At 52.7% G+C, this 24,340-nt stretch overlaps 1 protein-coding gene across 2 annotated transcripts in view; it reads left to right on the top strand.

Moving 5' to 3' along the window:
* The first annotated feature begins 394 nt into the window (after positions 1 to 394).
* Positions 395 to 24,340, top strand: part of CDH22 (cadherin 22) — a 56,906-nt gene continuing 32,960 nt past the window's right edge. The window contains exons 1-2 of one of the 2 annotated variants that reach the window (XM_072350013.1): positions 395 to 647; positions 21,047 to 22,005. In XM_072350013.1, the coding sequence (XP_072206114.1) occupies positions 21,781 to 22,005 (225 nt within the window). In that variant the 5' untranslated portion in view covers positions 395 to 647; positions 21,047 to 21,780. Of the gene's footprint in view, positions 648 to 6,138; positions 6,334 to 21,046; positions 22,006 to 24,340 lie in introns of those variants that run through there. The other variant, XM_072350014.1, reaches the window with a different exon arrangement.

The following is a 24,340-nucleotide window of genomic DNA, read 5'->3' as shown; positions in this document are numbered from 1 at the left end:
TCAATCCGGCTCTGTGCTGCCACGCGCTGTGTTTGTGCGTTCTCAGCCATGGGTGACTCCCGGCACCATCAGCGCTCCGTGGCGCCGGGCGGTGATGTGCGCCCCGTGCCCACAGCGCCGTGACTCGCCCCCTAACTCCGGGATGGCCCCAGTCTCTCTCAGCGAATCCTAGGCGGCTCGGTATCTGGATGCTGAGGGAATAGGAGGCGAGGGGACGGTTGGTCCGTAAGGCCGGGCTCGGGCCGCTCCGGGGGCAGGCGTGGAGCAGGTCCCCTCAGCCCGTACCAGGAGCGAGGAGCGCGCCGGTCCCCGGGGCGGGACCCCAGGGCCGGTCCCGGGCGGGGACCCGGCGCTGCATTCTCAGAGTCTCCAGCAGAGGCTGGGCTGGGCAGGGCTGGCGGGGAAGGAGGGAAGGAAGGGAGCGAAGGAAGCGAGGGGGAGGAAGGCGGCTCTCGCCGCACATGCATCCCCAGCCACACACCCCGCCGCCCGCGCCCCGCCTCGCGCCGTGCCCGCCCGGTGCCAGCAGCCGCTGCGCTCCGCTCCGCTCGGGGCCGCCGGGAGCCTTTCGGTGCCGGGGAGCGGCGCAGGATGCCGCGGGAGGCCGGGAGACCCGCGCGGGGGGACCGCCGCGGCCGCCGCCCCAGGTAAGAGGCGCTGCGGGCGGCGGGGCGGGCGGCGCACCGCGGGGGGAGCCCAACTTCCCCGTCCATCGCCGCGCCGCAAACTTTGGTGCCGCTCGGAGAGGCTGCGGCGGGCGCTCCCCGCGGGGCTGTGCGGGTTTGGCCCTACCCCAACCGGCCCGGGACCGCCGCAGCACCGCACCCCGCCGCCCCTTCAACGCGCCGCGGCCGTAGCGTTGAGCGCTTCAGCTCCGCAGGGCGGGTGAGGACTTGGATTTATGCGCCGTTGGGCATCGCTGGTGGTACCCACGGCTCTGGCAGCTGCGTGGTTCGGCGTACCCTTCAATAAAGGGCTCGGGTTCTCACGGAGCTGCGGCTCTTTTTAAACCGGTGCAACCTTCAAGCAGCTTCTTCGAGCTCCTTCCTGCCCAAAAACAATCTCATTTTTCTTAGTGAGACCGGAGCCCTCCCTGCCAGCTGCATGCTCGGGGACGTGTGTGAACGTGAGTCTGAGCTGCCCTAGGAGTCCTGCCCGCGTCCCTTCAGCAGGCAGGGCAGCATCTCTCTGCGTGGAGCCACGTTTGTGGTGTTTGTTGTTGTTTTTTCTTTGTTTGTTTGTTTTTTTTCTAACAACAAACTATAAATAACCGTGCTAAAAAAAAATAACGGTGCTAAAACTGGCACTTTCCTAATTGAAAACGTGGTTCCCCAATGGCTGCGCAGGGCCCTGATGAGGGCAAGGGCTGCAGCTGCGCCTGCCCCTCCTGCGTGCACAGCCACAGCACTCACACCAGCGCCGTGTGCTGAGTGCCCTGGGAGCTCATCCCGTGGCAGCCAGGCTCCCACTGCTGCTTGCCGTGCCAGCAGGGCAAGGAGGGATGTGGTTGATGCATCCGTTCTTCTTTTGTGTGATTTCTGATCGTTGTAACATTCAGTTGTACTGTATGCGGAGATCTGTGCTGTCTTTTCTCCTAACCTCATTTTATACATGAGCAAGAACAGTTACAGGCATGGTGGTGCGGGTAGCACCAAGGAGAAGCAGGCGCAGAGTTCAGGGGTAACTTCCTAAGACAGCACAGTGCATTTCAGGGAAAGCTTTGCATCTAAGAGGGGTAAGAAGGACGCTCCATCAGAGCTCTGCTTCTCCAGAGCTTGCAGAGAATCAGGGAGATGTGCCTCTCCCTGTCTGCTGCTGGCTTGGTGCTGTGCTGTTACGTGTGTGTTGCAGCGGCAGCCGGTCCTGTAGTCTTTCATGCCACTGAGGAAATCCCAGGTAAGGAAACCCCGGGTGATGACGGTTTCTTTGGGACCTGTTCAGAGGACTTATGTTTCTGCTGAAGCCTACAGAATGTGCTCCTGTACAACGTGCTCCTGTAGACCTGATGTCCAGCTCAGAGCCCCGGCTGCACTTTATTTTCCCAGAGACCGGTGGATGCTCTCCACCTTTCTCATGAGCACCGGTTAAGGAGTATGTACAGCAAACACTTATCAGGGTTGAAGATTGTGATCCTGGCACATCAGTTTTCAAAGGCTGGAAATAAATTGCTTGTCTGGTTTTGGGTATCGCATAGCAGGGGAAAATGGAAACAAGAGCCTGAAATGGTTTTGCTGTACTGATACTCCGTTTATTTGTGTTCGAGGCCAAAAGGTGGTTCTGCTGCTTATTGATGAAATCCCTGGAAATGCTGACAGGACCCTGAGAGCTGCACAGGGGAGAACCCACTGAAATGGGATAAGATGGCCCAGAGTCTGTACCGACCTCGGTACTGCGTACATCTCTGCTCCAGCTAAGTGGGGGCTGGAGCAGGTGAAACTTGGTCTCTGTATGAAATGGTGGTGATATGGCATTGAAACTGATGGGCTTGTGAAAGGAAAAAAAAAAAAAGTGGGTGCTGTTTCATAGGTAAAAAAGAAGCAGCTTTTTTCCTTAAAATAATACAAGTCCTTTGCTTTGTGGTGCATTGCCTGTGATACGACACGGTCATTTCATACCTAGGACAGACAAGTGGCAACTGAAACCAATCATCCTGAGAGCCCATGTTTGAAAACTAAAGCAAACCACATTGAAGATGAAGTAGCGTGGTGCCATTTGTTTTCTTTTGCCATCAGATCAACAAACAGCATTTGTACAGAAGAATACAACCACGCGCGGGTTTGCGTGGATATCTTTTAACCATGCTGTTATGCAGCTGTCTTTGAGTTTACAAGGAGTGACATTTCTCTGTGGATAAGTCCACACATCCTAAGGCGAGGATCTGATTTTTGATGAACTGCATGTAGGAATTGGGTTTGGCCAGCAAAATGCTGCCCATTAGTTTCCCCTGCCCTTGTAGGACCAAAGGGGAGCTCATTTAGGGCTGTGGATCTGCAGTTGGGTGCCCACGGGTCATCAGTGCCTGCAGCTGCATCCAGTTTGAGCATTGGATTCCACTTCAGAGAACTGTGGAGGGACAGTGGGAGTTGCTCTGACCCCACCAGTTGCCATTGCAGAGATCTTTCCTCCCTGATCACAATTCTTTTTGCAGTCACTGATGACACTGTATTATTTGCAAAGCTTGTAAAGGGAACACAGCACACCCCAGTTATTTTCAGCTTGATCCCTTGCAATGACAGGCGGGGAGAGCTGGGGCTGTGCAGCCCAGAAGGGAGAAAGAGGGCAATGGGGAGAGCTGAGAGTGGCCTGACAGTGCCTGGAAGGGCTGTAAGGGAAGGGATGGACTCTTGAGCAGGGACAAGGGAAATGGTTTTAAACTGAAAGAAAGGGGATTTGGATTGAATGTAAAGGAAGAAGGTTTTACAGTGAGGGCGGTGAGGCAGCAGCACAGACATGAGGTGGGTGCTCCATCCCTGCAGGCAATCAGGTCAAGCTGGGGGGCTGTGAGCACTGATGGAGCTGTGGGTGTCCCTGTGCACTGCAGGGGGTTGGGCCGGATAGCCTTTAAGGGTTCTTTCCAACTCAAACCATTCTATGACTCCATAATGAAGACTTCACCTTACGTTAGCCCTATATTTCTTTCACTTCTGTTTCTTTTTTGTTTGTTTCAGGTTTTGGTTTGTGTTTATTTTGTGCTACTCTGGGAGGAGACAGTTTTGTGCCGTGTTGTTGGGGCAGCTCTGTTGGTTGACACTGTACTGCTGGTTCTGTGGTGCAATGTCTGCATAGCAAAAGCAGATGTCTTTTTCAGCACTTGCTGCTTTTTCCAACCCTTGAGGCTGTCTGGCATGCCTGCAGGGGGTGTGGGGTCCTTCTTTTCCTGTGGAGGCTGAAAGATCCCATAAGACTTATTTGAACAAAACATAAAGGACAGACCCTGCTAAGGCTGAGGCTGCACAGTAAGCAGCCGGCCCATCCACCTGCAGCCCAAGGGTGAGGTTCTGGCTGGATCGTTCCCTGCTGCTCCAGGAGCTGTGCTGAAAATCAAGGTGCTTTCCAGAAAGTGACTGTGCTCTGTGCTGCGCCTTCTAATTCGGGCTCCACTGTAAGGGACCCGCGGTTTAGTTCACACGCTGCAGGACTGATGCCTATTAACACTGTTAGCAAACTGTTGTGTGTGGGGTCTGCTGTGCAGAGAACTGCCTCACCTCTCTCCTGTGCTGATTTTGGCACTGAGAGGCTGACAGTGGAAGAAAGCTGTGGGTGTGATGGAGGTGATGCTGGACCTGGTGCTTGTCAGCAACAGCCACGAGTCTGCGGCTGCAGCATTTGGTCAGGTGTTCGCTGAGCAGAGCTGAGAGCATCCCGGCCTTCCTTTGGGAAGCAGCGTGCTAGGGCCAGCTATTGCACAGGGTAAGCATCCCTGTGCTGCAAGGGTACAGCTGTGCGAGCCTTGCTAAGCCTTCCCACCCAGGGAATCATCACAGCAGAACTCTGTTCAGTTCCCTTTTACAGATGCCTCTACCCCTTTTTCCTGCTCTGCCGTGCTACAGCACTCCAGAGGACACTGAGGGAAAAAGGCTGCAGGACCACTCCTTTTTACTTGCAACATTGCTTCACTCACCTTCACCACTTCAAGTAGGTTTTGCTAATTTTTTTCCTAATTAACTGTGGCTGATAGCAATAAGAAATGCTGGTGATTTGCAGCTTGAAGCCCTCAGCCCACCTGAAGATGCTGATGGCCAGAAGCCTTTTGCAGCCAATGATGGGAGTCTCCATAGAAACATCCTGGGCAATAAATAGAGCTTCAAAAGCACTGTGTTTCTTTTGGCAGAAGCCCATGCACAAGTAGGGGCACAGATACACATTGCTGTGTGTAGGAATGGGGAAAGGTATGGGTTGGTAGCCTGCAACTGATAGAAGGTGAGCTGTGGGGAGGCTGTGGCTCATAGAGAGCGGAGCAGTGATTTCTGTACGTGCCTGAGGATGCTGTGCTCTGTTTCCTGGTCCCACTTCCTTCCCTCTCTGTCACACTGGGATTATCTCCCTCTGCTCCTACTGCAGCTGCTTCCTGGAATTTGCAATCCTCAGAATGCTGTTTCTCTGGTAATCCTTGCTGCTAACGGTGGCTCCTAAACTCCGAGCACCTCCTCTCCCCAGCCGGCACCTCAGCATCCTTTCAAGAGAGATGCAGTCTGAGGTGGCCACATGCTCAGTGTGAGCAAAGTAGATTGATAAGCAGAGAAATCAGAGACAGGACACTGCCACCCCTCAGCACCAGGAGCCCACTCTGGAGTCACCCCAGGCCATGGGCTCTTCTGGATTTTTCACTGTTCTGTTTCTGAACAGTACAGAGATGCTCTCCCCCCTGCTGCTCCCACAGCCACGGCCAGTGGGGCTGCCAGAGGCTGTGCTGTGTGTGAGGGGCAGCTGCCTCCCCCTCCTGCTGAGTCTGGAAGGTGAAGGACATGAAGTGAGCAGTTCCTTGAGGAGTGTTCAAAGCTCAGCCGGTGGCGATACAGCAGAGCCTTTGGATAGCGGATGAGCACCAGCACAGCCCTTAGGAAGCGACATCCCAGCTCAAAACTTCTAAAAGTCGGCTGAGCACCTGTTTGCAATGCCCCCAACCCAGCCTGTTCCCCACGGGTGTGCTCTTTTCCCCAGCAGAGCTGCAGCAGTGACAGGGTGCTTCCTCGGGAGGGATTCGGGCTGTGCCCCCCGAGGTGCTGTGGGCAGAGCAGCGTTGGGGTCCCAATGTTTTTGGGGAAGGGAGGGCGTGGGGCTCCTCGGGCCTCGTACCGGCAGAGGGAGCCATGCATCCTCCATTCCTATGCGCAGCCTGACACGCCAATTAACGAATTAATTTGAAAGGTGCTCTGAGAGATGAGATTAGAAGCAGGATCCTCCAGTGGGCAATGGCTGAGGTAGGCTTGTCGGGGGCTGAGAAATGACCACACCCTTCCCAAATGTCTCTGTGTTGCTGCCTGAGTTTGGATCAGACAAACCCTCAGGTGGGCTTGATCTGGCTGGGCTTTGGGCAGCTGTGCTGGGCACAGAGAGCTCTGAGTAGATGCAGCTGGTGTCAGTGCTGTAGGCAAAGTACCCAGCAACCAGGGCTGCAGGGGCTGCAGTTGATCCTCACCCAGAGCTAGACAATGGCTTAGCTGGGGCAGACAGGAGCTTGTGGGTCAGGGCTGTGGGGTCTGACACTGTGACACCTGCCTTGTCCTGCGTGCTGTGCTGGCAGCTGGTGCTGCTTCCTTCCTTGGTACTGCCACGTGATGGAGGTATGAATTGCAAGCACTGGGCCATCCCTGGGTAGAGAAGCAACTGCAGGTGAGTATTTACAGGCTTTGGAAAAGCTGTTGGCGTTTCTGTGCAATGGAGGATTTGTGTCTGTGAAAGGTGCTGGTACCACTGGGTTAGGCTACACCTGGTATTGCATCCTGGGTGCCCACACACTTCCATGAGTTACAGATGGGTGGTGGGTGCTGCTCTGGGAGGTGACCCCATCTAGATGAGCTGGTGCTTTTGGGCTGCTCCACAACAGATGTGAGCTCATACCACAGTGCTGAGAGGCTCAAAGGATGGTGCAAGCACTGCAGTGGCTTCTTGCTATGCTGGGGCTGCTGCTTTCTGGTTAACAGGCTAGGAAAAGGATTGATATGTCTTCTTCCACTCTGGCTGTGCATGCGGCCAGTGGTGATGCTGCCATGTGTTTTGGGACTTCTGAACACTCCTTACTGCGTGCCTTTGCAGAGTGCCTGCGCTGTGGGAAGTTGCTTGGTGCCTTTTGCCAAAGAGCCCTTGTTAACCTGGTTAGCACAGTGGGACACTTGGCCTGTACTCTGTGGGTCTGATGGCAGAGACATGTCTGGGACTGCCTGTGATGCTGCCAATCACATATCTGTTTTGATAAGGCAGGGAGAAACTGAGTGCCAAAAAACAAGCCTCAGAGCAGGGCACTGAGCTACCTCAGCTGTTGCAAATTAGCCTTGGTTTATTGCTGTGGTTGAGTTGGACAGGCAGGATCTGACCTGTGACTGCTCTCAGGGGTCTGCAGACACTGCTGAATGTCCCTCTTTGGTTCCTGGGTACAGACTTCAGTCCAGCTCAGTGCTGCTGGGAAGGCCTTTTTTGAGCCTTTTGCTGTCCAAGAACCAGAAAATCTGCAGCTGGGTCTGTATTGCTCCTGCCAAGTGCTGTCCTGGTTGTGAAAAGCTGTCTGCTGCAAAACAGCAATGAGAGGGAGGGGCTGTGAAGCAGCAGGCTGGAAGGCCCTTGCTTTGAAGCATAGCTGAGCTGGGCTCAGGGCTGGGAGCACGCTGCCTGGTCCTGGCTGCCATAAGGTAGCACGTGCGTTTCCCTTGTGAGCACTCAAAGGATGGCACTGAGTCTCATCTCTATCTTTCATTTTTCCCTATCTGCTCCATCGCTGTGCTATCTGGTGCCTCCCAAGTATATTTAGAAATAGAAATGCCAGCTTTTCTTTCTCCTTTTGTATCTGGTGGGTGAGGTGTTTTTGTGTGTGTGAGGTCTATCTGTGCACCAAGACCAGCAGCTGCCTCCTGAGCGTTTGGTGTACCTGCCATGGGCTGAGGCCTGGGCAGATCCAATGCCTGTGTCTAGTTCACTCTTGAGCCTCTTGAAGGTTCACTCTCATCACTCCAGGCAGCTGGGACTCATTATTCTGCTTTTGAATCACGTTATGTATTCAGGTGTGAGTTTTGGTGTCAGTTCTGTGATGGTTGGGGGCAGGAGGTGGCTACAGCTCCATGTGCATCACGGGGGAGAATGGCTTTTTGTCTGCACGCTGCTCTGCTTTGTGTTCCCAAGCTCGTGCTTTTGGCTGGGAGAGAGTTAATTCTCTTTGTAGAGCCTTCTCTGATGCTGTGCTTTGGATTTTTGATGAAAATGATGGCAGTAACACTGATGTTTTCAGTTGTTGCCGATCGGTGCTTATGCCAAGTCAAGGACTTTTCTGCTTCTCACACTGCCCTGCTGGTGAGGGGCTGATGGAGCACGTGGGGATTCCAGTGCTTTGCACGAGGATGCTGGGCTCTGGGTGTCCCTACCCCTGTTTTAGGCAGGCACGAGGGGCTCTGGGGCTTTGTGCGTGAGTTCTGACATGATCATCGTTGGGGAAAAAAAAAAGCTAAAGAGAACTGTGGAGAAGGAGGGGGAAGTGAAACAGCCCAAGGAATAAGGGGAGAGGGAGCAAAGGTCTGCGATGTAATGATAAAGACAGCAGGAAGCGAAGATGCAACGTGTGAGGATGACAAAGCTGGAGAGAGCCATGTTTGCATGTAGGCAATGAGAAGTGTCTGTGTGCTGCCAGTTCTCCCCATTTCCAGCATGGAGCTCTGGGGAGGAGGGGTTCAGGCACTGCTAAGAGCACTTGGAGCCTGAGTTACAGCTTTGGTTTGGCTTTGAGGATTGTCACTGCCACAGGATGGCTGTGAGGGTCTGTGCTGGATGGAGTGAAGCGGGTCACAGCATCCTATGTATGCAAGGGACAGTCTGTGAACCCACAGAGGGTCTGAAGGGCTCAGGGCTGTGCAGGACCACACCTGCTTGTGTGAGTTTCTGTGCCCCCTCCTGTGTGCATTATGTGCTCACGTGTTCCAACACGATCCTGCTTGCTCACGTGTATGCATATCTCTCCTTGGCTCTATTCTTTCACATGCACTTTGTCCATTTGCTTTTCTGTCTTCCCTGTTGCTACTGTAATCTCTCTCTCTGTCTCCCTTTGTTGCCTGGGCTGCTTTGTTGCCTCTCACCTCACCATGTCCCTCTTTATTTCTTTTGATAATAATAACATTAGAACGTACACGCGAGGCCTCAAGGTCCCTGCTTTGTGCAGATACATCAGGAAAGACCCTTCAAAGCTTGTGCGTTGGAGAGAGCAGATTCCCACAGTCTCCCCGTTGCCAGGACTGACGGAGGCGAAGGGCTCAGTAGTGACACGAGACCTGTGCAAAGCCCTGTGTGTGTCTCGTGTCCATACTGGGATTTTGGAAGGGGAGATGTGAGTCTCCTGTTTGATGGAGTTCAGCACCAAAGCCCTGAACCCTTAGGCCTGATTGATGGATTGGCCAGTTTGTCTCCTTTCATTACTTGTGTTGAGCCCAGTGCCTGTCCCCAGAGCTCCCAGTCTGTCCCTTTCTCAGTATGACGCTGGACTGGTAGGAACACAACTGAAGCTACTTGTGGATGCCATTCAAATGTGCTCAGCTTTCAGGAATGTTCTCCTTTCCAACTGCTTTTTTGCACGTTTGTCCTCTGCTGAGAGCTGATGAACTTCAGTGGGATGCTGAAGGAGAGCAGAGCTCCCAGTGACACACTGTGCTCTCAGTGCCTGCTGCCCCTCCTGTGCTGGCAGTCCTGTGTGACTGCTGGGTGCTGGGCCATGTTCTGCAAGCACAGCACTGGAGATGGGGGAGGAGGAATAATCCGGTTTTATTTTTCACCTGACAAAGCGGTCAGAGTTCCTCACGGAGGGAAGGTGGGTACTGTCTCCAGCTTGCTAAATCGGATCCAGCAAGCCAAGGTATTCTTTTTGATTTGTCAGAGAGATGCGGCTCTGCCGTGCCCGTCCATCGTGATGTGTCAATGATTCAGGTTTGAACTAGGAAAGGATTCTGAAGTCAGAAAAGAGATTTAACACTCTTACAGCCCTCTGAGAAATGCGCATTCTGTCTGTAGTGGTCTCTTTCAGCTTTGTTCAGCCACGCTTTACAGTTTTCAGGTGCTTCTTTCTGTTCTGGATCTGACAGAGGAGCCTTTTGCTGTGCCTGTGTCAGTTTCTGTGTCCTGAACCTCCTTGCCGACACCTGGATCTGGAGAAGAGAGAGCAATAGGCAGTAAAACCAAGAGCCCCCACCTGGCCCCAGGGTTTGTGGTTGTCTGCAAAGGTTGCTGAAGCTGCAGGTTGCCTTGGCAGATTTGCTTACCATCCACTTTCTCCAGGAGTAAGTTTGCTCCCAGAACAGGTGCCCAAGGTCCCTCTTGGTGAGGTCTCATCCTGGGCTCATCACCCCCAGAGAAGGAGCACGGTGGTGATTTGCCTTCCTCCAGTTGCTGACATTAGATCTGCCCATGGCAATTGGAGCTCCCATCTGCTCTGCACTGCAGTGCACCTGCCTGCAGCTGTCAGAACAATTCCTCATTGCCAGAAGTGGAGGGAGGAGAGCGTTCCCCCCCTGGACGAGGTGTGCTAGTGAAAAACACTGGATCTGGCCAGGTGAAGCTTTTGAGAAGTACCCGTAAGCACCAGCAGGGCTGTTCTGGATGGCTGCCCCTCTGTGGGTCTGCGTACCTTTGGTCTTGGCCAGGAACTGTGTGCAATGAGTGGAGTGACAGGCATCGTTCTGTCTGGGGGTGCACGTGAGAAGTGTGGCAGGGCAGGGGGACGCTGTGTCTGTCCACCAGCCCAAGGCACGCTCCTTGGGCAAGTGGTCTGGGAATGGAGTGGGCTCTCGCGACCTGTTGTGAGCCTCGCCTGTGTCTAGTATCTGCCCCTGCTTATGGGGAAGCGAGGACAAGCGCTTCTCCCCCCTGTGCATACACAGGAAGGCAGTGGGGCTGGCATGCCTGCCTTCAAACCATCCTCTTGCTCCCGCTCCGCAAAGCCTCCTCCTATTGCTAGTTAATATTAGTATTCAGTTTGTGGAATGGGCTATGCAATTAACACAAAGGTACAGTCATTCATTCCGACTGGAGGACTCATGGGATCAGATGTACTGGGGATAGGAAGCGGAGGCTTTCTGCTGGGAAAGAATGTCACAGCACAGCGGACACAGAAATGAAAAGCTATTAATAATGATCCCGGAACTTCACTTCCATCAGCTGTTTATTTAAAGGTGCTCCGTATTCAAAGCCTCCTGATTTATGTGGGCAATAACACTCACAGTCCTGGGATCACTTTTTTAAGCAAGGCTAATGGGGTGAAACCATCATACTGCGACAGTAGAGATCAAGCTGGGAAAATGATACTGGAGAGAAAAATAAACTATTGCCTAGATTATCCAGGAGCTACGCCGGGCTGGGAGTCAGTGTGAGCTCCCTGCTCTTCCAGCATTTATTAAGGCTTTTACTTCTTCTTTTTTTCTTCTTGTTCTTTGTGAACAGAATTTATTGGGCATGGAAGGATATAAAAAGTTGATTCCATCAGACAAGATGCCAAAAGCTTCTGAGTTTTGCGTTAGTATGATTTTTTTAATGGTCTGTGGTAGGACTGTGTCATTTCCCTGACTCAGCCCCATATCTGAGGGACCCATCCCTTCCAAGGAAAGGGCTTTGTGCTTGTTGCTTGGCTTCTACTTGGACAGTGGTGTTTCTGGGGTACCTCTGCCTTCAGCCTGCAGGGTGGGGGTGAGAGGTGTGGTGGTGGCTCAGCCCCACTGTGCTCTTTCTGGAGGATGCAGCTTTCAGGTAGACTTCTGCAGTCCTGATGGCCGAGAAGTTCTTCCCGAGGAGGTGACTCAGCCTCCAGGGATTCCTGCCAGTTCTGGATTTTTCTGAGCAATGCCGCATCTTAACTAAACATCTTTTCTTCCCCTTCGAGGAGTGAGGCTGCACGATATTCAGTCACCTCCCGATTCCTGAACGGGTACGGTGCTGAGATCCCTTTCCTCTCTGTGGTTGCTCAGTTTGTTTCTGGAGAGCAGAAAGGTTTGGGCCTGAGCCCCTTCCCCATACCAGCATGTTCTGTTCTGAGGTGGTACTTCCCAGGTAGCAATGTGATAGTGATGGCACCAGCCTGGTGAGTCACACGGATGGACATTCCAGGGGCAGCCTGGAGGCTGAGCAGTGCAGCTGCAAAGAAGTGGATTTTGGCAGGTTTATTGTTGCAGAAATAATGTTCTTATCTGTTATACTATCTTGCTTCTAATTCTTATTTAATGAGCTCCTCTGAAAATAAGAAAAGCATTGGAACAGTTTTCTTAAGTGTGAAAGATCAGGCTGAAATTGGCGTTAAAGAGACTAATTACTCTCATTCTTCCATCTTCCTGACAGCTGTTTACTGCTGCAGAGCTTGTCCTGAGGTGCTGAGGAAGTCACTTACATCTTCACAGGCTGCTTTCGGCCTGAGGTGCCAGCAACAAAGTCAATGCCTGCTTCTGATCTGGGCTGCGTGCAGCTGATCATCCTATTACATGGGCGGAAAGCACTGTCACAGCTGCAGGCGTGAGCCCTGTGGTGCAGCTCCCCCAAGTCTTGTCCTGCTTTTCTCTGCTCTCTTTTTCTCCCTTATGTCCTCCTGGCTTCAGTCAGTATGACCCTGTGCTGCCTTTGGTCTCACCATCTCAAAATGGCACCGTGTTGGACTGGGAAGAGACTTCCCTGGTGTCATGTGCTGGAAGGAGGTGACGTGCATCCTACATAGGACAGAGAGGTTTCCAAGGGACAAAATTGCCAAGAACATCAAAGAGAATCATAGAATGGTTTGAGTTGGAATGGACCCTAAAAAGCCACGTAGTCCGTGCTCAGGCAGTGCGCAGGGACACCCACAGCTCTACCAGTGCTCAGAGCCCCCCAGCCTGACCCTAAGTGCCTTCAGAGATGGGGCACTCACCTCATCTCCGTGCCACTGCCTCACCGCCCTTATTGTGGAACAAAAAACATATAGGAAAGAAGAGTTGGCAGCAGCAAGACCTTCCCAAGAGTGACGTGTGCCTGCCATAGCGTTTATTTAACCAGGGAACTGAACCTGCCCTCAAACCCTGAGCAGTAAACAGAAGGAAACTGCTTGGAGCGCTTCTGGCTCAGTGATGCCCACAAGTTTCTGTAGAAATATGAGGTAGAGAGTTGTAGGTAGGAAAGCTGCGAACATCTTCTATTTAACCACACGATATTGAGTGATAAATAATTCATGCATCTGCCAAACATTTGATTAAAAGTACCCAATTCCCTCCACATTTGTCAAAGTCTAGGAATTCCATTTTGTGTCTTTTATTTTAATCTGTCCTTTAACTCCTATCCAGGTCCCCACTTGTCGGGGCTGTCAGCCTTGATTCATCTCACCCTACTCTGGGCATCCCAGTGCTGGGGCTGTTCCTTTCTCCTCTCTGCTGGTTTGCAGGGGATGGAGGGGCAGTGGGCAGAGAGGTGCTGGGTTAATGTCCAGTGCTACAGCAAGGAACAGCAATGTCACCTTGTTTGCCTTCCCAGCTAGAGACAAGCATCTCCTTCATGTGCTTTCTTTCAGCTTTACCTCTGCATTAAAACCAATTTGGCACCGCCTTTCAGTTGCAGTTTGGCCAGTCCCTTGGCTCAGTCCGACCCTTCAGAAGTTCCTTGCGATAGCCTTGACTGGGATAATCTCCTTTCCTTTATGGATTTTTCTTCCTACGTGAGCCCCCTTGGCATTTTCTGGCAGGTCATGATTGAATTCACTGCTTGTTTTTTTCCCTTTCTTTGTCAGATTTGTCAGATCTTTGTCAGATTTGGATTTGTGGCAATGGGATGTATCTTTTTAGGGTTGTTTTTTTTTTTTGTCTTTCATTGTTTTTGTTTGCCATCTTGGTTTTATCTCCCATCTGCTGCTAAGAGCTGATTCTTCTGCTCCACAGCCTTTGGGGACCTGCAATGGGAAAGAAGGGAATAGCCTCAGTATGTGCCAGGGGAGGTGCAGGTTGGATGTCAAGAAGAATTTCTTCTCAGAAAGAGCAGTGATGTATTGGAATGGGCTGCCCAGGGAGTGGTGGGGTCCCCATCCCTGGGGGTGCTTAAGGAAAGGGTGGATGTGGGACTGAGGGATGTGGTTAGTGGGCAACGTTGGTGGTAGGTGGGCAGTTGGACTTGGTGGCCTTTGGAGGTCTTTTCCAACTCTAATGGTTCTGTGATTTTCCCTCTGCCAAAGCAGTTGGTGGGTCCTAGCAGACAGCTTGCCTATGTGAGGGGAAAACCAGCCGTGCCCTGTCCTATCTGAGTGCACCGGTGCCTTGTTCTGCTTTTTGTTGGCGCTTCAGGCAATTTGTCAGCTTCACAGGAAAGAGCAACCAGGGGCTATCGGAGCTGTGACCAACAGGTTGGGCAGCGCTTGCAGGTGCTGTGCTGAATGGGGAGAACAGTCTGGATATGCATAAGAATCCTCACTGGGGCCGTGGTTTCTCCCATCTGACTTTGGCATTCATTGCAGGGATGTGTGTGCCCAGCTGGGCCGGAGTCTGTCCAGGTGCACGGCTTGCCCAGTTGGGCAGTGCTGCTGCTGACTGCTCGCCTGTGGGGCGCTGGGGGGGCACAGAGCAGCCAGTTGTGCTCTGCTCCATGCACGGAGCCACTCTGTGCTTTCCTCTCCTTCTGGCTTGGCGTCGGTTCCCTTCAGACGTGGGCAGAGATTGTGTATGTAGTCAGGGCGGCGGGAAGCTGCCTTTGCTTTCACCTCCTCTGAGTTTGTTTTTGAAGGCAAATTAAAAGTATTGTATTCACGTAGACAAGGCATGAAAATTCCGTTTTGGAAAAGAATTGCTGCAGAGCGAAACCGTTCTGGCTGTAAAAGCCTCTTCCCTAAGGCAGACTTTGAGATTTTCTTTGCAATTAAAATTTCTTTGAAACTTGGACCAAAGATGATTTGGAGGAAAAGAAAAATAGGAAGGAAAAAAATATATAAAATAAAATAAAAAAAAAAAATCCCGAACTTTGAAAATACGTTTTTCCAAACACTGCTTGCGTGAGAGCTTGAACAAATAACTGTTCCTCCCAGTGTGTCTGATAGCAGAAAGTGGCTGAGCATGAGAAGCCAAGAGGTTGTGAATAGCTCCTGCTCTGACAGTTGCTGCACTCTTTTATTGGAATTTCTCAAGGCAGCATCAAAGGGGACAATAATTAAACTGAACTTAAAAAGGAGGGAGAAAATGGACGCTTAGTCACACGGCCCAGACATTGTTCAAGTAGAAATTCCTTCAGAAAAACAGCTTCACCTGAGCTGTGTGTGTGCAGGTTCACCTCAGAAGAAAAGCAGAGGCTCGGGACAGAAGATGTGCATAAAGGCACCTTGCCAAACCACATTGCTTTGCACTCGCCTGCATTTGGGATCAGTTCATCTGCTTTACAAAGGCCTTTCACTGCGTAAGTGAAAAGGCTTCTCTGGTTTTGAATCCCTTGGCCACTTATCTCCGGCATTTTTACGCACATTTATGCTGTGTGCCACCCAGATCAATATCTCCAGCCTTTTCTCTATTACTTGATTGGTAAAATGCATTGAGATTCTGGAAAGGGCACCAGATTAGAGTGCGCCTCATGCATGAATGTATTCCAGCAGAGGGATGCTATAGGGCATTCCTGAGCTTGCACTGCTGACAGCCTCTCTAGCCTGCTGTTGCTTTCTGTGGCACCACATCATTCAGACATATAATGTCCAGCTTTGTTTCACCAGCATGCTGGACCTTGAATGGGATCTGGTATGGAATGGGGACTTGCAGTGCAGTGGCTATGACCATGGCCACTCTCGGTGTGGTTTAGCATCCCCCACTTTTGCTCTGACCTGTGATGATGTTCCTTATGGACTCTGCAATGCAAGTAATATATTCCAGCCAAAGACACTTGCTGATTGTGGCAGAGGTACAGTAGTGGTACAGTAGTGGTACAGAGGGAATGGTGGTCCCCATTGTGCTCAATGTGCAAAGCATTTGTTCCCCATAGGGCTGAAGCTGGTGAGTGCCCTGGCTGTGCTATGGCTCCATGTCCAGCCCATGGAGATGCTTTTAGTATCTCTGGAAGCCAGGGAGAAACCATGGGAAGATGTGGGCATGTTGGTGGGTGCTTGGGTCTGGAACGCTGGTTGTGGTTGGTGTGGCACTGAGATGGGTTGTCAGAGGCAGTACGTGGGATGCTGGTATGGGAGGTCGTTGCCTTTGGTCTGCTTTGGAGTTGGCACTATCTCATATCTGGTGAGGTTTCCTCCTCCCTCTTCTCTGGATTTTGAGAAGTTCATAAAGGGGAAAAAAAAAGAACCCACAAAAACACTATTTGCCTCATTTTGTCTTACAATATCCAGTAGAGGAAGTGAGCTCCAGAGAGCCTGAGTTCATATCTTAGCCCTAGGCCTAGAGATTATGAACCTTCTTAAAGCTTTGCAGCAAGCTTGCCGTTCTTGTGTTGCCTTCATATTCCAGACAGCAGTGCTAGCTGGTCCTGTGTCCCAGGAAGGGGAGTGTTAAGTGGCTTTGTATCCTGTTTAACAGGAGGAGCTGTGGTTACATGGCATGTGCGGAGCTGCAGGCAGTACGAGACAAGAATTTGATGGTAAATAACTGCAGACTTTTTGCTGCTCCATCTCCCAGAGAAGTGTGGCTGGACCAGCATGCTGCCTGCTTGTGCTCCGGGATGCTGCCTCGCTCTGAGCTGGCACGAGTGTGGTCCTCAGAGCTGCTGTGCTTCTGCTTGCACATGGCCTCAGCTATTCTCTTGTGACTGAGGCAGCTGGTGAGTGTAGGTGGTGCTGGGCCCCATGCTGGGCTCCTGTTCTCTGTTGTCATTGCTGCACGCAAGAGCTGGCAGAGCTGTCCCACCGAGCTCCTGGGTAAGGGCACGTTTGGGCAGAGAGTGGAGAGCTCTGCATGTTGCTGGAGGTTTGCCCGTTGTTGGAGAGGACTTCCAGCCATGCTCCACTGTCGCTGCAGTGCTGCTGCATGTCTGGCTGTGCACTGGGAACCCTGCAGGAGCCTTTGTCTCTGCTGTCCTGCCTGCCAGAAGCAGCACTGTGAGCTGTGTCTGTGCTCCGTGTCCATATGCAGCCACCTCTTGGTGCACCTTCCAATGCTCTTCTCTCCACCTTCCCTGTGTGACAGCTATGTGGTGCCAAAGCTAATCAAGCCCCGGGGGCTGAGGCTGAGCTGTGCTTGCTGACCGGCTGCCTTCCTGCTGGAGCTGTTGCTGTCTGTTTTCCTCTGGGTTGGGAAGAGACAGAAGGCTCAGGCTGTAGAGAGCTCCTGCCCTGTGCCTGGCAACTCTGCCTTCCAAGGGTGGCACGAGCAATGTCTGCCCATGCAGTGGAGCTGCAGCCGTGGCACAGCAGGTGCAGTACTGGTGCAGTGGGCGATGCTTTGCCGTGGGGGGTGAGGAGCAGAGTGCTGCTGGTTACACATCACTCTGGCAGAGAGCTGGGGGGAAGGGAGACTTTCCTGCCTTGTTGCATCCTTTGTAGCTGACGGTCAGCTGTGTGTTTTCTGCTAATCATAAGGGCTCATCTCAGGAGTGGTGCTGGTGTGGCAGTCCTTCTGACACAGCTGTGGGCAGCGGCAGTGCTTAGAGCTCCCTGTGTGTTTACCTGGTGCTGGCTGGGTTGGCACACTCTGCTCTGGTGTGGCACTGCTGCAGAGCTGTGATGGAGCAGGCGGTGCTGCCTCTGCCTGTTGTTGTCTGTCCATGCCTTCCTCCTTCCCTGCCTGCTTTCTCTTGCACCGGGCTGCATTTGTAAAATGAAATAAATATTGACACGGACGGGATGCTATTCAATTTGTCCTGATCACTGGGCTGCAGTGAGTCCTGACAGAGCAGAGTGTAAAACATAAGCTCAGGATGTAATTTCTACTGTCAACATGATGTACAGTACGGCTGTGCCAAATATACACCGACAAACGGCACAAGCTCTTGCAGGGAGGAGAGGGGGAGCTGTGCTGATAATTGGGAAGTGGAGATGACGGAGCATCAATAGGAGAGGGGGCATGTTGGGGTGATGTGAGAGTCTGCCTGGCAGAGCAGGACCTGGGCACAAAGCCACGTGAGTGCATGTACTTCTGTGCATCTGCAGGCTGCTTGGGATGCTGTGCTGGGGCTGAGTGGCTGCAGAAAGTAGCAGCTCCCACTTTGCTGTTTGTGGCAGGAAGGAGAGGTACCTCCCGCTTTGTGGAGGCAGTGGTACAGGTTACCCAGAGATGAGGTGGATGCCGTGTCTGTGCAAGCACTCAGGGCCAGGCTGGAGGGGTGTCCCTGATCACTGCAAGGGGATTGGATCAGATGCCCTTTAAGGGTCCTTTCCAGCTCAGACCATTCTATGACTCTGCAGTGTGGGGCTCTCAGGTACTTTGCTCCTGGAAGAGCTCTGTGGTGTGACAGCCAGAAGGAAGAATGTGCACTGACACAATGCTGGCCATAGGCATGGCCTGGAGCTGTGACAGAAGAGGAACAGATGAAAATTTTTGGGTAGGGTGTGAAAATCTTGTCTGTGGCAATGAACTTTGCCAGTGATGTGTCTCTGGGTATGTATTCTTAGGTGGCTCTGGGTACCAAGATCATAGGATCACAGAATGGCTGAGGTTGGATGGGACCTTGAAGATCACGCAGTTTCAATCCCCATCATGAACTGGTTGCCTCCCACCACATCAGGCTGCTCGGGGCCCCATCTAACCTGGCCTTGAATGCCTCCAGGAATGGGACATTCCAGCCAGGGCTTCCCTGGGAAGCTGTGCCAGCACCTCACTGCTCTGAGGTCTGGAGCTCACAGTGGGGTGTATCAAATCTGGGACCTGAGTGTCTGGGAGGTGCGCTGGGACTGGGATGTGCTCTGCTACCACCTGCAAACAGCTCAGCTGAATGGAGCTGAACTTCGTCAGTGTGAGATAGCCACTGGCAAACCACAGTAGTTCAGGCATAGCTGTAAGATGAGAAATCTGTTAAATGTAAAACGCAGCATAATGGCTGGGACTCGGAGCACAGTGTTGTGGTTCCCACAGCAACGGCAGCCCAGCCCATGCGCGCCCAGCGGGACTCTCTTCGCTGAGCCAGAGCTGCTCTACGGAGTGCTCAGATGCAACAGGGCTGAGCAAGTTGCCTTGGGAACTGTGGGCCAGCTCTGCCGGAGCCATGCTGGCCCACTGCAGCATCTCTTACCCTTGCATACTCTGCCTTGCTTCAGTGTGTGCATTTAGCTTGTTCTTTTACTGCTTTGTTGATGCCGATTTTGATTTAGTTGCTCAGGAGGTCTTCAGAACTGTTATGTTTGTAGTGCTGTTGCTGCCTGGTAAGGCTTCTGCAGGGCGTTATGAATCACACGGGGCAGCCTGAATGGCCTCAGGGCATGGGGGGAGATGGCTGCAGCTGGTGATGGCCTCTCCCTAACGCTCTGCTTATGTGGCAGTCCTTGAGAACATGTACATATACTGTAGTTCTGCTTCAAGCAGCTCTGTTGATCAGGTACAGTCTGTTTGTAAGAGGATTCTGGGCACATCTGGAGGCATTGCCTGCAGAGTAGCAAGAGGAGAGATGCTGGATAGGGTGTTCTTCCCATGCATATTGCATGTACCGGGTGCTGACCTGAAGCTGTTGCTCTGGCACAACTTCAGTCTGCTGACATCTCTCACTGTCGGGGGAACTCACTCAAAAATAGCTGCGGATTTCCCAGGTACAAGGAATTGGAGAGACGCTGTTTGTGGCAGCGACACTCTGTATCTTGTTATTTGTATCTCCTCTGTATCCACGCAGGAATGATAAAAACAGATTTGTACGCAGCCTGTTACTTTGTGAATCTCTGTTCTTGAAGCCTGCTGCAGGTGGGCCAGCTCCTTCACATCTGTGTTTGGCCCAGGAAGGGAGCAGTCGCTTTATGCTGTCAGACTCCTACCAGTGGGAGGGAACAAGTCAGCCCATCACCCATCCACAGATCATCCTACTCCCCTGGATGTAGCCTGCCTTGTACAATGCTTCGTGGTGTTTGTTTATAGGGATTCCTGCCCTTTACATTGGCAGGAATAACCTGACCTCGTGGGGCAACGGCTGCGAGAGGGAGCTTTGCCATCTCTGACAACCTTATGTGGCCACTGTGAATATGTCTGAATAACAAACAGGCTGGCAGGGCAGAGCGGCAGGGAGGAATGTTAGTGTTTCTGCACCGTGGCTCCTAACAAAAAAATACACTGGGGACTCTGTGCTTCTTGGAGCATGAAGTGCACAGGGCTTGCACGTGGGAGAGCTGCTATGTGCATGTGTGCACGGAATATGGCATGTGTACATTGAGGGAAACCTGGCACGTGTAGACCCAAATGAGGCACAAATGTGGATAGAGAAGAGTGATGGCTTGAGGACTCTTAGCTGTGTGTGTGAAATATGAGTGAGCCCTTGTGTGCAAATGTGTTCGTATGCATTGCCTGATGTGCATTGCCTGATGTGCTGTGCACGAACCAGGAGTAGGCAGCGTTGAATGATGCCTGGCACTTCCTTGGGTCAGCAGCCCTGTGCTTCTCAGTGCTTGTCTGGACAGGGAACTGCAGAACTGACAGTGTGCCTCCTTGGATGCTGTAGGGAACCTGCTCTGTAGGTGCAGTCACAGTAGGGAAATGGCAAGGGTAAGGAACGGCTATGGTGATATTTGCTGGCTGCCCCTTCTCTGAGCTGCTCGGGCTGTTTGGTGTCCTGCAGGGGGATGTGCAGGGCATGGGTCCAGGCAGCTGCTCAATGCCCTTCCCTGGGGAGCAGATAGCTACACCTGGTGCCTCGCATGTGGTCCAGAATGGACCCCCCTTTCTGTCCATCTACTTTCCCTCTGCTATTTAGAGTAACAGATGGCAAGAGATTAACTCCTCCAACCAGTGAAGATGAGCATGATTTGTGCATGGCGGGTGTTGAGGAGCTCTGGTGGAAGCTCAGGGTGTTGGTGGAGGGAGGGACGGGTGCAGCATGCCTATCCCTGACCCTTATCAGGCTCACCCTCTCACTGAGTGCTCTTCTGTTTTTATCCTTACCACCTCATTTGTGGCTTGAATCTTACTCCAGAGATTTTTCCTTTTCCTTTTTCTTTTTTTTCTTTTTTCTTTTCTTTTTTAATTTGCTTTAACATCATCCAGCTGATGAACCCTTGAACAGCTGCCTTTCTCCAAACCCACTGGCAGAGAAGTGAGGTGCCAGGAACACAGGACTGGTGGCAGGGGCTGGAGAACCAGCAGCTCACACTGGCAGAGCTCTGCCAGCTTCCCTCCAGCAGGACCAGTGGGGTCGGGCACTGCAATGGGACACCCAAGGCAGGGTGGGGGAGGTACCAACTGAGGGCATGGGGCAGCGGGAGGCACAGAGCCCCACTCTTGCACAAGCACTGACACTTGGCCTTTTCCAGGCTCCCAGGGATGCTGCTGGCTGCCCTACACCGCTCTGCATGAGACAGCAGAGGATGGAAGCGACTGACATCAGCTGGGCCAAGGATCCTTCGCCAGGTGCTGGGATATCACCTCCCTGAAGACGGGATTTACAAATGGGCTCGTGAGCAGCGTGTGCAACACAGGCCCCTGTGCTGCTGGACCCTTCATGCAGTGCTGCGGGACTGCCGTGGGACAAACAGAGGCTGCCTGCAGCACCTCGTCCACTTAAATCCTCTGTGAACCTTTCCATGGAGAAGCTGTGCTGTGCTCCCTGCGGATGCTGGTCCAGAGCAGCAGTGTGTTGTGCGTGGCCGTGGAGCTGCCTGCCTGCAGGGAGGGCACCAAGCTATTTGTGACCCCACTCTTGGGCACGGCTGTTGCAGCTGATCCCAGAGCCGTGCAACTCTGTCCCTGGGAACAAATGCAAGCTGCCAGACTCTTCTCTGGAGACGCAGGAGCAGTCTGCAAGGCACCAGTGCTGACTGCTCTTGAGCTAGCAGCAGGCGGCCCAGGACACCTGTAGTTGCAGACAAGATCGCAGCCAGCTGGAACAGGAGGTGTCCAGCTGCAGGATGTGGCATGCTGCAGGGATGGGCACACTGCAGTGACCAGTGAGTCCCACACTGCTAATGTTGACTTTACTCCTCCTCTTCCCATAAAGATGCCAGTTGCCTGTCCGAAATCTGCAGCTCATGCAGCCTCCTAGAGTGCGATGGCAAAGGGTCTGCAGGGCTGCTGCTGGACCATGCTGTTGCTGCTTTGTGCCATCCAGGAGCTGGGGACCTGGGCCATGCACACCACGGCGGAGGGTCCTGGCCTGGGGCAGCCGGGGGATCCCACACTGCTGGCCAGCGGGCGAGTGAAGCGCGGCTGGGTCTGGAACCAGTTCTTTGTGGTGGAGGAGTACACAGGCACGGAGCCACTCTATGTGGGGAAGGTAAGGCAACCCTGCATCTCCCTGGGGCTGGCCGAGACTGTGCAGAGCAGGGTGTGCTATAGCATGGCTGAGCCTGGTGAGATGAACGGGCACTGTTAGAGCAGTAGCCGGGGCATGGACTAGGATGGCAGGAGCCTGGCTCTTTCCTGGATGGTTTTAATGTTCTCCCATGGATCTAGGGCAGGAGCACACCCAAATCCACATCTGTCATCTCTCACTTGTACACAAAGTTCCCATGTGTGTGAGGAGGGATGAAGTGCTGGGCATCACAAAGGCAGCTGAGAAAGCTCAGCCCTATCTCTGGGAAGTCAGGCCAGTGGGGTAAGCACCTGCTTACTCTGCTCTGCTTTGTCTGCATGCTGCAGCACTGATGGAGCACCAGGGTCTTCCTGCCCCAGAGGCTGCTGCAAACAGCACAGCTCAGGGTGGTCAGTTCCTTGTCCTGTAGCCCTTTCAGCATGGGGATGGTTTGCTGGGTGTGTTTCCTCACCCCTCCCTGGGGCTCCCTTCTGGTCCTGGAAGGACTGTGCTGTTGGATCTGTGAGCTGCAGCTGTTTCCATGCTAATCATCTGAGCAGACTGAGGCTGGCAGAGTGGGTGCCCTGCTGTGGTCATGGCATGGAAATCCTGGGGCCAGGATGAGGTTGGTGGCTGAGGCATCTCAAGCTGATCTGCATAGTGTGGTCCAGAAGGTGCTCAGTGCAGCGGGGACAGAGCTTGCCAGAGGTGTGCAGAGTGCTGGTGCTGTGGGGCAGTCTGGGATCTGCACTGTGCCACCCCACTGACCCCAGTGCCATTCCTGCTGGGATGGGTGCATGCAGTGGCCCTGAGGTCATCTGCCTTGGGATTGCTGTGCCTTGTCCTTCTCAGAGCTGTGCAGAGGATGCCTTGTGGTTCCCAGGAGCTGGAAGGATGTCATCTGTGTTTTGATGAAAGAGCAGCACTGGCTGCTGGGCTCAGCCCAGGGTAGAGCTGCTCCTATGGGGGTATGGGATCTCCCCAAAGGAAAACACCCAAGCAAGAGCTCCTGCAGCAGGGCTGTCTGATGGCTTTGGCTGTCAGGTTATGAGTCTGGAGGAGGCTTGAAAATGGGCTTTTTGGCTGGAGGCCAGGTGGAATTTCAGCCATGATTTGTGTCCATTTCAGCAGACACTCGAAAGCCGCACTCCTCCGCCGCGACGCTCGATGCGGTTACAGTTAATTCACAGCTCCCCTGGGAGGTGACTCGAAGCATCAGGCCCTGTCAAACTCCAGAGGTAGCCTAGCAACGGCCTCATCTCCAAAATGAACCCGGGAACCTAAAACTAACCCATTTTACAGCCCCTTTCACATCATTCAATGCATCACCCGTCCTGCTTAGAACGAGCAGCCGGGCTGCGCTGGGAACAATTCCCTTTTGGTGATGCTCCCTGGGGCCGAAAGCAGCCAGAGCCCACAGATGGGAGACACCGATGCCCACTGAGAAGGCTGTGCTGGGGGCTCACAGTGCCCACGGGATGCACCCTCCATGGATGCTCCTCGCACACCTCCGTGTGCTCTTCCAAAGGCCGATCCCATTTCCCTGAAATCTGGGTTCTCCAGCTAATCCTTCCTCTGAACTGTAATTTCCCCCGAGGCTGCTGTCAGTTTGATGTGGATTTCTTTGTTTTATTATTATTATTTTTTTTTTTTTTTAAATAGAATTATGGGGTCAGCACTAGTTACAAACTTCTGCGTGTGGACAGATCTATTTTAGATAGAGGAGAGGATTAAAGGGGGGAAAAAAAGCAGATTTAATTAAGTTGCTAATATTTAAAGAAAATTGATGAACTCGGGCTTTATGAGTTGGAGCAAACAAAGTGCGCCTTTATTACGGGCTAGTTTTTATTTGATTTTCTTTCTTTTCCAGCCCCAGAGTCATTTTTTATTTGTGTATCTGTGCTTTCTGTTTAATCGCTTTTAATAAGGAATGTGCACCTCTGTTCACATTTAATTTCGATTTAATTATTAGCAAGTAATTAATGGCTCTGTGAAATTCCTGGGTTTGGCTCTTTGGGATGAGGGAACTGTTTTCCCATAGAACAAACGGGAGCAATGGGGCCCATGGGTGCAGCGGTGGCTGTGGCACTGCTGTCCCTACACTGAGCAGGGGGGCACCCCCAAGAGGGTGCCCATGGCACACAGTGCAGCCCAGAGCTCCCAGGAGAGGTGCAGTGCTGCTGTGGGATCTGCTCTGCTGCATTCCCCCTGATGTCTGTAGTCAGTTTTCCAGCCCTCCCCCATTAGTTGTTGTTTAGCCAAGCAGCACAGATTTAGGTCTTTTAATCTTCCCTTGTAAATCAATCTGTATGGCCCC

This window comes from Excalfactoria chinensis, chromosome 15, assembly GCF_039878825.1.
Source record: "Excalfactoria chinensis isolate bCotChi1 chromosome 15, bCotChi1.hap2, whole genome shotgun sequence".
Classification (NCBI taxonomy): Eukaryota; Metazoa; Chordata; class Aves; order Galliformes; family Phasianidae; genus Excalfactoria; species Excalfactoria chinensis.
This window is presented reverse-complemented; position numbering and strand designations above follow the sequence as displayed.